General features: G+C 43.3%; 1 protein-coding gene across 1 annotated transcript; it reads left to right on the forward strand.

Moving 5' to 3' along the window:
* Positions 1-330: 330 nt before the first annotated feature.
* On the forward strand, positions 331-17236 carry tuft1b (tuftelin 1b; the record flags this gene model as incomplete). Its single annotated transcript, XM_084484816.1, has 13 exons — positions 331-393; positions 4138-4272; positions 9896-9982; positions 10757-10858; positions 10990-11076; positions 11306-11377; positions 11471-11560; positions 12510-12620; positions 13076-13299; positions 13638-13743; positions 15649-15732; positions 16115-16215; positions 16423-17236. 13 exons carry the CDS (start codon positions 331-333, stop codon positions 16496-16498), a joined length of 1338 nt encoding a protein of 445 aa, XP_084340942.1. The 3' UTR covers positions 16499-17236.
* Positions 17237-17283: the final 47 nt, after the last annotated feature.

Below are 17283 nucleotides of genomic sequence, written 5' to 3' on the forward strand. Positions count from 1 at the left end.
CAGCAGTGTCATTCCGATTGAAGTGAGCCTAAGTAGCAACTAGGCTCTTAATCTATCAGACACCTGACAAGACTTATCAAACAACTCTCGGCTAACATCTACATCCACTGCCCTGGCTAAGAATCAACGTCTGGGTCGTGTTACTTTGAGCAGAACGGGTCAAATGTACATCGAACCTTTTTATGATATCCATTTCGGCAGAGATGGACGAGCAGTAAAGCTTTTTTTTAATGTGTTTTTTTTAATTTACGAAATGAGAATACACATAGGCCTACTACGGAACGGCACATTGGATCCATGTGGAAGATTAGACGAGCTACAGAGAACAAAATGTCTTGGTTCAACACCAATATGAAGCATCTACCAGATGGCGCGGCCAGCCACTTCCACGAGGTGAGGACCTGAACAGGTCTTAAATTGCAGTAAAACTTTCGCTTGTTGGTGTACAAAGTTTCAGTGTAAACAACTGTAAAATACGGCCATAAACGAGTTATGGTGAAACTATTGTCCTGCCTCCCCCCACGTGTTCCCGCGTCTCTTGTTTTCGCGCATTCCTCGGGAGGTGATAAATTCAAGGGCGCGCGGGTTGACTACCAAGTAGAGCAAGAGAGCCAGTCGTGGAGGAGGGCGAAGCACGCGCAGGCAGACACCAGACACGTTGCGTGCGTGAGCGCAGACCTCTGTTAGCAAAAGTTGGATTCAAGCTACAGCCTAGCCTGTTGGCTAAGCGGTTGTGATGTTTGGGGGGGAAAAAGCGACGACACTGGATGGTTGACCTTTAACTCTCTCTGTTTATCTGTTGTGTGCTGCTGCTCTGCCCTGCTGGGAAGATGAGCGGTGGGGTCGCATCTGGGAGCAAACCGTCCAGGACTGCGGTGAGTGATGCATTTAGACCCGCTGTTTGGTTGTTGTGTTGTTGTGTTGTTGTATTGTTGTATAATTGTCGGAAATTATGTTCAATTGCTATTGTATCCATCCATTGCACTCGGTAGACGTAAATTCTTAACCGAATTTGCATTCGGTTAAGAGTTTCCATTATACAACTTTACTCGCTTTCATTTCATCGCTGTATAATGGCAGTATTCAATTTATTGTACGTTTTGTTCATTTAATTTATCCTATTAATTTTGAATTGATTCATGATTTATAAGTTGAAGGGTTTGGTCTATACAAACCCTATACAAAAGTATAGGCTAGAGTTCCGTGATTAATTTTCAAATATAAAATGATAGAAAACAAAGCATTATGCATTTGTATGACATGCCTCTGTTATGGGGAGATAACCTATAACTAACCCTATTCAGCCAGTTAATTGAGCCATGTGGGGGTATGGACAATTTATTACACACAATAAGTATTACATTTTATAACAATACATCAGATATCAAATACAACATGTATACAGTACATAGATGATTGCATATTATTATAAAACCAAATAGATGTACCTTAATATTCAGAATATTGCCAGTTCATGCTTCACTGCTTCTCCCTTCCGTCTGAAGACTAATTTATCTTTTGTATGTCGCATACAATGCTCTTCTATGGCACTCTGAGGACCCTCCTCTGATCAAATATCTTGAATGTACCCTTTGATGGTTGTCACGACGTCCTTTCTAATTTCCCACCCATTACAACTCCTACATCTCCCCAAGAGGTGTTGGATTTCTGGTGTGTTACCTCTACGGAGTATAGAGTAAATAGATCAGTGTTATTATGATAATACAGTAATATATTATATTTTATACTAGTCGGTTGTCATCAGCCTCAGAATAAAACAGATTGCCTTGTTGACCCTAAATTGAGAGGTAGAATTATGAATCTAGTTCATGCTTATTCTTAAGCGTGTACAATGCATAATTTCAGGCCTAGATACTTTTGCCACTGAATATCAAAATAATTACTTTGATCAGAAAAATGATATACTCAATTCCCTCACAGGGCATCTCAAAAATCAAACCATTTCCCTTTCTGTCAATGTTTATCCATCTGTTAAATATTATCATTTCATCAACACATTGGATAGCACACATTGGATATAATAATATAGTATATTTCAGAAATTCCTTGGATACTTGTCTGTATTCAATCTCTTTTCATGTCTTTGAAGTCAATATTTGACGGGCGCTCTTGTCATTGTTATTTTTAGGATAGCTTGGAGATTGGAAGATTGGAGACTTGTCAGTGAAGTTCTTGAGAAAAATACTGACCTGTCATCTTTGAATCCATAATTCACAGTCAATCGTTAAACCAGGAATTCAGAATAAATCATAAAATGTGTACAGATGTATTTTACTGTATTTTGTGCTGCACAGGCAAGGCAACCACAGTGCCAGAGGATATATTTACTCACCAAGCAGGAAAGACTGTCCTGTAAAATATGATTACTGCTGGAATCATGTTATCTGAATGTATTGCCATGTTCCTTTTCAATAACGGGAATAACGCAGAATTGTTCCATGATTTGATGTGAGGATTTGAACATAGTGCTAGACGGGGCCCAAACTTCATATTAACGTCATCAACCACTTTTCTAGAAGTTATAATTTGCATCTGAGGTATTCACAACCTCATAGTAAACAAACCAATGCTAGGGGAAAATTAATCAATATAATTATTTTGTCTTCTGTTCCCACAGAAGTGTATTATTTGTAACTTATGCGGCAGTGTAATTTTATTGTTTTCAAAATATGCAAATGCAACAGACAAACTTTAAACAGGCTTTGCAAGCCGGCATTCTTTTGTTGTTGCATTGTTTGCATATGTGCTAGGGTGTCATCAAAATTACTCTTTGAGTTCACCTCATTCACTTCACACTCTACAATTATAGACACAATTATAGTCAAGACTTATTTATTTTTATTTTCAGAATGATGACAGTGCAACGCTGGCTTCAAATGTAATTCGCGTCACACATGACAAACAGGGTAATAACATACCTGCACACTTTGGATGAGCGTGCCATGTCAAAACGTGTATGCCTGCACATTTGTTGGAAAAGCTGCTCTATGCACTTTAGTTCTGCCAAAACAAACATGCCAACTGGGTAAGCTCAGTGTTATCACTGCAACATTTACCTGAGCATAATGGTTTAATAGCTCACAGTCTCATCTCATAGCATAATAGCCTAGTGTTTAACCACAGATGATTAAAAATAAACTTTAAGTAAAAATGTAATGCAGGAAAATAATTAATGAGTTGGATTCACAAAGGACACCCAGGATAAAACAATAATAAACACACATACACACACACACACACACACACACACACACACACACACACACACACACACACACACACACACACACACACACACACACACACACAGGATTAGATCTTTGGGACTTAGTAGCACTGAGATGCAAGATGCTTTGCTTCTGTTTGCACTGTTCACAGTACTGTTTATACAACACGAGTATTACTGCCATACCAGTTCATACTGTGCAGAAACGCCTCAATAATCACTTATATAACCCACCAAACATTCCTCACCCATCTGCTACCAACAGGCGACCAAGCACTCTCACACTACTGGAGAATATTAAGGTTATGCTTCCCCATTCTACCCTAGAACCCCTTGGAGCCCAGTTCATTAATAATGTCTCTGAATCTGGGACCTTTTTACATGTTTTCTTCTGATTTTCAACTAATTGTATTGAAACATAACTAACAATGTGGGAGCTATGTAACTTGGCTCTCACTGGAGAGGGGTAAAGTAAATCACTTAGCTGGAATTGTTATCTTATCGACTTGTCAGAAAAACTCTTATCAGCTGACTCGTCCACATCATTGGCCTCGCTCCAGCCCTTAGACGATAGCTGTCAAGGCTGGAGTGTGTGTGCGTGTTTGTTTGTTTGTGTCTATGCATGGGCGTGTGTATGTCAGTGTGAGAATGTGTGTATGTGTGTGTTTCTGTGTATGTTTGGGAGACTGTTTGACTTGTGTGTGCATGTAGTCTTGTGTGTGTGTGTGTGTGTGCGAACCCATGTGGGCTTCTATGTGGATGTGTGTGTGTGGTTTGGCTTGTGTGTGCGTGTTTGGCCATTACTCTGTTGTGAGTACAGGATAACGACTGAGGCTGAAAGGGCTGGGCTGCTGTTGGAGCCTCTCCCCCTTTCTTCCATGTAAGGAGAGCCAGAAGCTGCTCGCTGTCTGGCTTCCCGCACCCTTAGTCACACAGAGCCAACGTCTGACTGTTTCTTTTACCCTAGCTCGCTTCGTCAGCAGCAACAAAAGTACGAGTCGCCAGACGCTGTCTTCTGTCCGGGGGTAAATACTTAACTTAAATACTTAACTCGATAGTTGTTCTAAGTTTTGTATGCTGTAATGGTTATCGTGGTGGTGTGTGTGTGTGTGTGTGTGTGTGTGTGTGTGTGTGTGTGTGTGTGTGTGTCTGTGTGTCTGTGTGTCTGTCTGTCTGTCTGTGTGTGTTTTTGCCTGCTACAGCGTTTGTTTTCTTTTCTTTTGTTAACTTCAGCATATCTTCACTTTGAGACGATACAGACGTAAAGAATATTAAGGTGAAATATCTGAAAGGAATTTGCCTTTGGCTTTCTTTCTGACCAAAAGTAAGTCCTAATTTAGTTCTCTTATATTGAGCCTCAGTTGAATGAGCCCCAGTAACAGGCTTGGATGTGTTCTAAAAAAACGGCTTTTACAGTTGGTATGATGGGGATCCATTATCCAGTTTTTCCTTTTAGAGCACTGCTTGTTGTATTCCAATACGTCAGAATGTATAATGGAGCAGTGTTGCCTGCTGTAGTTCATGCTTCAGGAAACTCCCCAATAGTGAAAATATATAATTTAGTTTTCATGTCCTACTATGTCGTTCTACGTACAGGGTTGCTTGCCGTGAGGCAGAATGTTTTCTTTACTAACTTGGCATTTTAGCTTGGACTGTGGATGAAGGGATCGAATAGTTTGGTGATTCGAAGGGAGCTGACTTACCGTGTGGGATGGCCCTTCAGTCAGTGCCCAAGAGCATTGATGTCATTTCAGAATGAGTAATTCACTGATTAACCAAGGAATTTATTGCATTACTTCTACAAGTGCCAACTACTGTAGGTTTTGGTGTAATACATTCACTGGTTAGAAATAGTTGGAGTCGTGTTTGTTCGATCATTAGCTCTGTGTTTGACAAAGCTTCCCTTTGCCCTGGGATGTTGACTTTCAATGCTTAGACTAGGGCTACGTGGGATGACAAAGCAGCACGGGCTGCTATACCGCTGGTCTTTGTGTACCCCACCAGGTGTACTGTAACATGGAATGAGGCCAGGTCCCAGGAGATAGAGAGGAAGTATCGGTGAGCCATGGGAAGACTTTAGTACTTCCAAGCTACCTGACGCTTTCATTTCTCGTGTGTCTTTTCGTGAGCAAGTGGGGCGAAGCTAAGGTGAAGAGGGACGCCTTGATAATGTGCACCTTTATTGTTCGTCATGGGTGTTGTTTAAGTATATATCTTGCTGCTGAAAAGGCTGTAGCCTTTTCAAGACAGACAAGATTAGTGCTACTGGTAAACTATCTAAAATAGAAATTAAATTGAATCATTGACAAAATAGCCTACGACTACATGTATACATTGTATATGGCACATTCTTCTGGGGTTGGGGCTGATAGGGCTGTGTGTGGGTTATGCCATGGTTTAACTTTGAATCCAGACCAAAACATTTGGATTCTTTAGATGTATTACTGTTGTCATACTGCTATACTGCAATTCTGGTTGAAAAGTGCTGGTCCCTATGTGAGACACATGAACCGTGAATCAGCAGAGCGGATGGTGGATGTTAGAGTTTGAGGCTAGGATCTGTCGGTTCAAAACTTAATCGCTATCAATTATTAATCCTGCTCCCCTCATCCCTGCACATTTTGATTGAAGCCGTTTTAAATCAAATGATGACCAGAAGTCATTTTATAGTTATTTTAACAGATCGATAACACCAATAGGATACATTCATCGCTGTCATCACATCCATAGTGAGTAACTTGGTAATGTTTGCACCGACAAGCTTTATCAAGCAACTCCAGCGATCCTCTTTCCCATACAGCTACCATGACTGGAGTATGAGCTGGATCAAAGTGTTACCTTCCTAACCATCTGAGTTTGTGAGTGTGTTGGTGTGCTTATGAATGGTCGTGTGTGTGTGTGTGTGTGTGTGTGTTTGCATGTGTGTGTGTGTGTGTATGTGTGTGTCCATGTGTGTGTGGTTACCGGTGCATGCGTGTGTGTGTGTGTGTGTGTGTGTGCGTGCCCCTGTGTGTGTGTGTGTGTGTGTGTGTGCGTGCCCCTGTGTGTGTGTGTGTGTGTGTGTGTGTATTGTGTACAGTGTTGTGTGTAACGCGTTACCGTGAATCAGCAGAGCAGACGGATGGAGTGGTGGATGTTAGAGTTTGAGGCTAGCATCTGTCGGTTCAAAACTTGAGTAGTAGTAGTTACGTTACTGTAACACAGTTACAAAGTAACGCATTACAGTAACGTAACTTATTTTTCGGGTAAAAGTAGTGTAACGTGTTACTACTGAAAATATGGTAACGAATGTAGTTCCTTTTTCAGTTGGGCACAACGTTACTTTTCCCAGGGACAGATTTGACAGCGACACTGCTTCAGCTGCGTGCTTGCGCAATAGTCGCAGGCGCTCATTCCACACTGAGGCTGGTACTAGCAGCAGAGAGCATTCAGTCATCATGGCAAGCGTGGCGGAGCAACCAACGGTAACTTTTGAGGGATGGAGGCAGTGGCGGTTTTAGGCATGGGCGAAGCGGGCAGCCACCCGGGGCGGCATTATTTTATGTCACATTGGGGGCGGCACGAGCACACAAGCAAAAAAAAATCATCCGCGCCGCGAAGCGGTTTTCTATTATCTATCATATCACTGTGTAGGGAATTGACATATTGGCGCCCCCTCCGGCTGCAGGCGCCCCTACTTGCTGAGGAGGTGCCGTGCACAGAACCTGTGTGAGAAGGGGAAAGGGGAGGGGGCGCGGGGGACAGTTCACCTCTGCGTCTCCCAAATGGAACGGACAAGGGGGGGGAACGGAGGATCCACTGTTAGCGCGGATTGAAATCCTTATTGAAGCCTGCAGGGTTATGTGATAAACATACGTAGGAACACGAGCTGCCCTGCCCCAACATTGCATGAGACGTTAAACTCAGCTAGAATCGCCGCCCACAACCATCATCCAAAATGTGATGTCAACAGACCAAAACCGCTACTGGATGGAGGTATTCACATTATTTCGAACTGATTGAAAATAAGCATATAAGAAAATAAAAATAACGTAAAAGTAACGAGTAACGGTAACGAGTTACTTTCCATAGAGGCTAACTAAGTAAAGTAAGGGATTACTTTTAATGAGTAACGAGCAAACACTACTTTTTAAAAGTAACTTCCCCAACACTGATTGTGTATGTGTTTGTCGTGCCTACATGACCACAGAATAAGCAACCTTCAGCATTCCGTAATGAATAATATCTTTCAGTCCTCAAGGCTGTTCTGTTCATATTCTCCTCGCTAATTAGAAGAGGTCTTAATATGCAAACGACATGCTTGAGGCTTGACAATCAACAGCCGAGGGCGGGTATAGCGTGCGCAGGGGCTGGAAGGCGGGGGACATTGAGTCTTCATGTGAAGAGATGTGAGAGTGGTTAGCACCGCACCTACCAAGGTGTGTCTCTCTCTCTCTCTCTCTCGCTGTCTCTCTCTATCTCTCTCTCTGCCCTGAGGCTACCACTCCCTCCTCTCGGGAGTTGGTCCAGAGACATGATGTTAGGGAACGAGGCAAGGTGTTGTCCCCCCGGGGAAAATGATTTGGCCTTTGGCCTAACTAAATACGTCATATGTCACAGAGATTATCAGAAATCATCTTTTAGAATTAATTGTTTTTTGCCTCCCAGAATTGTGAAATTCTCCAACCAAGGATTTCTTTAATCCTAACCCTTAAATGTTTTACCTTCCACGTGGTGGAAAAGACGATCCGCCATTGGCAGGTTTCAGGTGTTCATTCCAGACCTGGTGACTAACTGTTACACTCGTATGATAACTGTTAGTTAACGACTGCATTCTTACCTGGTATATACTCTGAATTTTACACATTCCCCACATATTGTGTACTCACATGTGCACGTGAGGTTGATATGATTAACTTTTTGTGAATAGCCCCGTGTGTGATCTACCTGACGTATACCTACACATATACATACACCGACCACACATGCACTGACTCATGATTGCACGCACACACACACACACACACACACACACAGATGGTGAGTTCTGAGTTAATTCAAGGCCTGTACAGACCAGCCACTGAAGGATGCATCACATCCTTACTTTCAAACAGGATGTTTAGTAAACCCTGACAGAATGAGACAGGTTTTAAAGGAAATTTATCTTCCTTAACACACCTGTGGCACATTCAATTATTATTCATTTATTTAAAAGCTCAATAACGAGTGTTATCCTAACAAGGAGCTGTTGTTGGTTAAAATGGTTGGTGGTAAGATGTGGAAGTCATTTAACATCTTCTCCAATACATTTGGATAGTTATTTATTGACTGGATAGCTTAGATATACACACAAGGTAACCATAGCAGCATCTTTAATTGAAGCGGTTTAAGTATAACTGAAGATGGCCGCTGAGGTATACCAAGACTAAAATCTCCCATCACAACAACATTTTCTTCCGTGCAGCAAATAAGCCTCAATATAGCCATAACACATTTCTTGTCTGTAGAATGCAATGTAATCATTCTGATCTGATCTTATGATAAGATTTTAGGGTAGAACATAATCCCTGATTAAGAAGCAGGCGGCTTTTACATCCTGGAATGTAAATGTCAGCAGTTGCACCATCAGAAGATTAAAAACTTGATTGCTATAAAAAACACATAAATCGCAAAGTACAACAACATGCATTTGCTGCATATTGTTACAACACAAGACTGTCATGTAGAGAATATGTTTACCAATACTCACGAGTCACGAGAGTATTATAGTATTATAGTATAGTTATTTTGTCTGAAACTAAATAATGGTGAGGGTCCTTAAAGTGGGGTGAAATAAAGACTCAAAGTGTGAGTCTTGATAGACCAGTTCTCTGTTGGGGAACATTTTGAGGAGTCCGTTACACCCAGACATGTTTTTAGAAATTGTAAATGGCAAAAATAACATGGGAAGTCTGGGGCCCCCTGCTTGAGCTGCTGCCCCCGCGACCCAACCCCGGATAAGCGGATGAGGATGAGGGATTAAAGTTTTTTTTCTTTAAGTTACACTTAAAGAGGCTGGGTTGACAACAGTCTTAGAAAACCCACACTAACACACCCGAACTGGTTCTGCTGATCTCCTGAAATAGATGTCAGCTGTAGATTGTGTTCACAACAATAGCTTCTAGCTTCTGTGGAAACAAGATGATGTTAGATTCACTGCTAAATAATTTAAAGAAAATATGTTTGAATCACCATAGCACCACCAAAACCACTGCTGCCCAGCCCTCCGACACCACAGAGGGTTGTATTTCTGGCCCTTATATTAATTTAATTTTTCCGGTCTCTAAATGGATAGTGCGCACAGTACCATTCTACAGCAGGACAGGAGGACAGGGGGAATCTCCAGGCTGTGATTTTTCCTCATTTCCTCCTTAGTGTCTACGATGTTTTACAACCTGACCATGTACAGCACCCACACTAGACCTTTGCTTCAAGACAGTTTTATGGCTTTGTCACTCCTTTCGTTGCTGTTTATCCTTTCCTCCCTGTGACGTGCAGCTCACACATTCTTGTTGTGGTGTCTTGTTAGTTCCTTGTCTACTGGCCTTGTCAAGGAATATGCTGATTCGCTTTTCCTGAAAGCCCTTAAAGTCACTCCACATTATGGACTACATCTATGTTTGATTTCAGGAGGAAAGGAGGAAAGGTAGACAATCCAAAGGGAGCTCACGGAATCGGGTTCACTTGCCCGATACTCCAGAAGAGCCGTGTAGCCAGGTGAGAGAGAATCAAACATATACCAGATAACTACTTCCTTCTAACCTGGAACATTGAGGGAAATACTGTACACTGCACTTCCTTCTCTTCATGAAGAAAAACATTTCCATAGAAAATTATCTTTATTGTCCACTTCGTTCTGCCGAAGAGCATTAAATGTGAGTGGGCCTCCCCACCTATTTAAACCATAGCAGTAGCAATTTTGTCTTAAGGAATCAATGTGACTTGGACAAAGAAACTTTGAATCTGGTACTCTAGGTACTTAAGTAAATGTCTTATCATATCACCAAAGGGCTAATGCTAGTGTTAACATAAGTGGCAGGTACACTCATGTTAAAAGATCTAAGGCAGACGCAACACAATAGAGTAATCTGGAACAATTATATTGGTAACATGTTTCAGTGAAGTGGAGCGGAGACAGTAATGACTGTTTGATCACACAAACCGGTATTGTCCTTTAATGATTAATTCCTCAATAAGAGTAGAAGGCCGGTGTGTTTCGCAACCATTTTTTCTTGCAACTATTATTTATTGCAATTCATTTTACTCTCAAAAAGCAAATGCTCAGTCCAGCACTAAATCACGAGCGAGCTGGTCTGCCCCCTTGTCATTTCTGTTTTGACAACAACATATTTGTCGTGCTTCTTTCCAATGCTTTGGTGCTCAAAGTATACTGAGTGCTTTGAGTTATGCTATCGTTTACACTTACTTACCAAAGTAACTAATACCACCTTGTGAAATGATGTTCTCCCCTCCTGATGCTCTTCTGTGTAGGTCATCGGTGACTCTGTTACCAAACTAGAAGATTGCGGTTTGGAACGACACCAGACGGCCGAGCCGATCAAGCACACGGAGGAGCAGGTGGAAGTTATTAAAGTGAGTGTCAGGAGTCCCCGTTAATCATGATCAACAACATTGTTCTTCTGCCATTCATGTGTCAGCTGCCGGCTCTTACATGTCAACAACCTATGCTCAACCCATTCCCAACCTTCCGTTTCTTCTCCCAGTTCTACCTGGAATCCCGCCGACCAGGGGGGGAGGGCCACCGAGAGAGTGTCAAGATGCTGACCGACGAGGTGTCGCAAATTCAGGAGGTGGGGTGGGATCTGAACCCTTAGACACTTGTCTGCACGCGTGTGTGTGTTCATGGCTGGTTTGTTTGTGATTTTGGTTGCATGGTCTCTTAGGTTTGAAGCCCCTGCCTTTGGGACCTACACACACACACAAAACCACACACAAAACAAACAGGGATGGAAATTCATATGACTGGCTCTGACTCCGTCACCTATTTATTGTCCTTTTGTATACTTCTACCTCCCACAGGTACGGTACTGCTTGAAGACGCTCCGGGCGCAGATGGCTGCCCGAAAGAACCAGAACCACCACCACAGGAAGGTAGGGGAGCGCCACCATGCACCCTGAACAGCGGAGCTCACGATGCCCAGCGCTCCGTTCCCTCACAGATCCCTACTCCGCTGGTCTTTTCAGAGTCCGGCCAATGACGTGACGGACCTTGCGTCGAATAACAAGCCGCCCATACCCAATGGAGAACCTGCTCAGCATGACTCAGACAACCTGGTACGCTCCCTTCTCCATCCCTGGGTGTTCCGGATTGTTGAAGAGTCATCGACACACACCTTGAAGTGGTTGCATGTCTGTGTAGTAAATAGTTGTTTCATCAGCGTAGTAGGCCGAGGTGTTGTCTAAGGAAAAAGGGTGTGGGTGTGTCGGATTGAGTGCAGTAGGATCACAAATGAAGGGCTTAGGGTTGCTCACAGATTATTTATGCATACCGAAACCGCGCCTGCCCACTGTCTGCTGGTTTGACATACATTCATGATCATCATTGTCGTCCACACACACACACACACACACACACACACATGCAGACACACACTGCCTGATATCCATTCTCCCATACATTTTTCATATCCTAAGTATCCAATGAAATCCTTTCCAATGAAAGTCAACAGGGACATTCTCAAAAAGAGAGTGACTGATCCATAAACAAATCATTCTTCTCCTGCCCTTCATTTGTGTAGCTGTCAAATTGTACAATAACACAAAGTCGCCTGTTTAAAAGCATTGCCTCAGTAGGATTGTGGTACATAGCAAAAAGGCTATTACAGCTGTACATGTCCTGTCCTCTAGCAAAATAACGGATCTGCTAAGCTACTTTGGAACACAACTTTTAAATGATTACTGTCTGACACAGGACATATCATTAGCTTCTATGTGTGTGTGTCTGTGTGTGTCTTTCTCTCCCTGTTAGCCATTTTCTCTCTCTCTCTCTCTCTCTCTCACTCTCTCCCCATCTGTCATCATTACTGTCTCTCTGTGTCTCCCTCTCCTCTCTATCTGTTATTATCTCAAACTCATGCTTACACTCTCTCTCTCACCGTCCGTGCCATCTCTCTCTCTCTCGCTAACTCTCACCGTCTGGTGTCGTGCAGTATTTTGCAAGCTTAAAGTTGATCCACCGTGTCGGTTTTGGCCCTCCCTCTCTCCCCCGCTACGTTCCTCTCAGGTCAACCATCACCAGGGGAAGAGTGTGACGCTCAGCGAAGCCACCAAGCGCCTGCATGTCCAGCTGGCTGAGGCCGAGGAGAGACACCACGAAGAAAGGGACAGATTGAAGGTCTAATCCAATGAAATCCAATGAAAGAACATATGAGTCACTGGGCTTGATGGCTCACTTCTATTTTCTGGGATAAAAGAGAGTATGAATGTCTAGATGTAGTTTTGGAGGGTGTGCTTTAGTAGTTGGAATTGGGATTAGAATCTCTCCATTCTGATGTTGGTAACTGATTTTCTGCGGTTCAAGTCTTTTCCCAGTGTAGTCACAGGCTCTGGTTCTGGAGTCATCCAGAACCATTAGTCACACGGAAAACAATATTGGACGGTAGTCTTCATGAATTATCAAAGCTTGGCTTACACAACTTTGTAGCCAACTCATAAAAGTTCTAGCTCGAGTCCTAATTTATTTATCTCACTCATTGGCTATTCTACAATTCATCAGTGTGCATTATGTACAATGGCCATGAAAACATTTTTTTTTAAAAAGCGCCTCATGCTCTGTGTCTCCCCCTACAGGCGGAGAACAGCGCGCTACAGCGCCGCCTGGGGGAGCAGACAGCGCGGCTGCAGCGGGCGGAGGAGCTGTCAGAGGACCGGGGCCGGCGGGTGGAGGAGCTGGAGCGGCTCATGGAGAGCATGGAGGTGGAGAGCACCGACCTCAAAGAGAAGGTGGCCGCCGGGGAGATGGAGCTGGGGAGGCTGAGGGAGCAGACGGAGCAGGGCAGAGAGGAGCAGCAGAGGTACGGGTCTGATGATCAAAGTAACGTTTTCCTTTAAAACCTCCTACACCATGAGATAGAGGATGGGTGGTTTTGCCCCCCTGCATATGTATCAATACAAATACAAAAAGATGATCATGTAAGATTAGTAGACTTTGGTCTGGTTTCATCTGGTTAAGGTTATTAATACTAAGGATAGTATACCTTTACCTTCAAAAGATGAATTTGTAAACATATATTACAAGTATATTTAATTGAAGTATATTTAATAACTGTATTTGTGTGTGTGTGTGTGTGTGTGTGTGTGCGTGTGTGCGCCCATGTGTGTGTTTGCACCCATTTGTGTGTGTTGGCACCAGGAGTGAAGCGTTGGAGAAGGAGTTAGCCAACTTGAAAGAGAAGATCCATCAACTAGACGACATGCTAAAGAGCCAGCAGAGGAAGGTCCGACACATGATCGAACAGGTATATATAAACACGCACACATACATCATTTTAGGCATGACACATTCCCCCCTAAAGAGATGATAATGGCCTGAGGCCAATATCTTGGCTCAGAAAATGATGAGAAACCGGTGATGTAATCAGCGCAATAAAAACCCTTCCTCACAGAATTTCCTGCTTACTGTAGAAGACTGTTTTTGCGACAGCAGATGTTATTAATGTAGACCGAAAAATCTGCCAATGAAAGTGATTAACATGTGTTCTGCCTTTGAAGTTCAATATGCACGTGTTCTGTTGAGTTAGCTGAAGGCACAATGGCGTGGACGTATTTTACCCAATAAATCACAGGGTTATGATCACAGGTACACAAGTCACCTGACATCCTTAGACAAGGCTGGCCAAGTACAGATAGGGCTTCATATTTTGAATGAAGCGCACACATTTAATTTGCATACTCTGTCAGTACATTTACATGCACAGCTTAATCCAATTAAAGCCATAGTTTGACTATGCTCCGCAATTGGACAACTGCAATTGTCCGGGTATACATGGCGGTGAGTAAATCAATTCATTGGCCGAAGCATGTCATGCCCCGGTACGATAGGTGGCGCTGTGCCCATTTCAACTAGTGGTAATAGAGCCACCGGTTGACCTCTTTACGTCACCAGCAACAACAAACTCAGGCGGCATTCGAGAAAGATGTTTTCAGTAGACAGCTGTCAGTTCACTTCGGGTCCATATCATTTCTCAGACGCTCCATTGTTTCGACCTCTCGGTCGTATGCGGACTCCCCCGGCTGCTCTGCTGCCGGAGGAGTCCGCATACGACCGAGAGGTCGAAACAATCGCTTTCTCCTCCATGTTCGTTTCAATCTGGACTTCAGAGAGTCAAAGCCAAAATTAATTTCCCCCAATTCCTTTTTCCCCATGGGTGAGATAAACCCCACTAGGAGTCTTTACTTGTTGTGGAAGTACCAGAGAGTCGGAGAACCCGATGCAGTCTTTAAGATTCATAATATCAGAGAATACCCCCGTCAGTTCGGCCGCGGCGCAATGAATGAATAAAGATTGTATGTATCTGTGTGCTTCCACCTTTAATGAATGCATGCCATGCGCGCTCCCGCGGCCGGGACACAATTCTTATAGGGGGTAACTACATTCACCGGCTTCCTCCATCTTCTGCGCCACCTTTTTAAATAAATCGCTTCTCATTTTCCGACACGACTATCGTCTCCTTCTACTTCCGGCTCACGGCCCCGGGAAAAGATCTCGTGCATGCGCAGAACGCAATTCAACGCATAATCCAATTCGACTCCGTACATGCACGCTTAACTGGACTATGAATCGCATTATCTAGGGGTCTTAATTCGACTATGAGTAACCCAATTTGATTTTAGCTTGACAAAGGTGTATACATGCATCTTAATAATCCAATCATAGTTGGACTAAGCCAATAATTTGACTTTCTTGAGTGTCATGTAAACGCACTGACTCTGAAACAACCCATGCAAATACAAACCATCCTTTACCTCCCTCTGACGCACACAAACCACCCACACACGTACACTCACACACACTAACAATGACATAAACACACACACACACACACACACGCACACACTCACTCTACAATCACAATCACTAAGCAAATTAACCATCCACTTCTTGAATGCACACAGGAAGCCATTAAAGTGGAAATTTGATCTTAAATCGATCAGCGAGTAACGGTTCATCGATGTGGGCCGTTGAGCTAAGTGGAGCCACTCAGACATGTCCTGCCTTGAATAAGTTATGTTGCATTTGGCTTGATTGCCAGTTCTTGCTCTCATGCTTGTTTCTGTGTGTGTGTGTGTGTGTGTGTGTGTGTGTGTGTGTGTGTGTGTGTGTGTGTGTGGTTCCATGCCTGCTTGTGTTTGTTTGTGTACAGCTGCAGAACTCTCGGACAGTGCTCCAGGAGAGAGATCGAGTAATCATGGATCTAGAGGAGAAAGTGGCCTTCCTGGAGGCTGAGGTCACTATAACTTTGCATTGTCCTCTGTATTAACTATTAGTTATGTCAAGTCATGTCCTTTGTTATGATGTCGTCCTGTTTGTGTTTCATACCCTCAAAGGACCTCACAACCTGTATCAATTTCAGTTGGACCACCTGCGTCCATAATCTTTTCTTCTTGTACTTCTGAATTCACTTGCCTTTCCCCGGGGCCTTTTGCGAACCAAAACATGTTTTGATAAGGAACGGATGAAAGAGTAAAGAGAGAGCCTTTTAACCGTAACCGTTGTGCGTGCTGCAGCATGCAGCTGTCGCTTCCAGAGATGTAAAGAAAAAGCCCCAGTGCGCCACATGCAGTCTGACCCTTAACCTGTAAGCCCGTCTCTGTTCCCCTTGCCTGTAGAACCGGGAAATGCACGACCACATGGAGTACTTGTCCGGCGAGCCAGACCCCCCACCTCCAGAATTGACCGAGTCCGAGGACAGGCAGCAGGTTGTTTACAGGTAACATGCACATCTTTAACACGCACACACACACACACACACATGCACGCAATGGCAAAAACACCTGTGCACATATATATAAGCACACACAAACATACATATACTCACTTATACACACACACAAAGACATACACACACAGCCTAGTCTCCGTCAGGTACGCCTCCTAGGGGCTATGTTTCATTTTGTTTTTTCTCCCCCTTCTACAGTAAAGTCCTCACACCATCCACGCATCACAGCTCAAAGAATCTTCCTTACATCAAAGTCATTGAGATCAAGTCCTGAGCCGACGAGGGCTGAGGGAGAACGCTGTGAACAGGACCACTTCCCTCACTATGCACCCGGCTGAACTACCACAGAATCTCACCAGACTGTTATTTATAAATAGGTATTTATTCACCCGATTATGATATGTTATTACTGGTCCGAACGAGTCTGACCGTTGGAACAGATTGGACTTTTGGCGAGTGCTGCTTTTGGCCGGTTACACTGTTTTGAACGCCTTCACTCTGCTCTGCCGTTTGTTATCTTTGTGATGTGGAATGCACAGCAGGCAGGTTGGACGTTTGTAGCATGTGTTCAAATCATTACAGGAAATGAGGTAGAGGGCAGTGTCGTCATAGTCGTTAAATTTTTTTTACAGTTTTCCTTCTTGCCTTTTCTTCGCCTTTCTGCAGCATCTGTTAATAATAATTGTGGGTAAATATGTGATGGAGAAATGTTGACGATCATGTAGCAATAGGTTTTAAGTGTGTCTGCACTTAGTTCTACTTAACTTGAGTTTAAAAGCATTAGGGTCAACAAAGGGGTCAAGCTCCTGATGACTTTGCAACCCATTGAGGATGGCATATACACAAAAGGATGTCCATACTTCCAGGATTCAGGTTTAACTCCTGAGTATGTATACTATTCGATTGTGAAATGGACAGTCTTGTTTCTATCCTAGATGATAGCCTTGTAGCTTCATATCTCCAGCTACCTTGACAGCACCTGGAGATGTGAAAAATGTATTTAAAAACCTAAAGTTGCTAAGTCTAAATTTATAAAGATCTGATGTATTCAGGTTGTTC

The sequence above is a fragment of the Micromesistius poutassou genome (assembly GCF_964030765.1).
Source record: "Micromesistius poutassou genome assembly, chromosome: 20".
Classification (NCBI taxonomy): domain Eukaryota; kingdom Metazoa; phylum Chordata; class Actinopteri; order Gadiformes; family Gadidae; genus Micromesistius; species Micromesistius poutassou.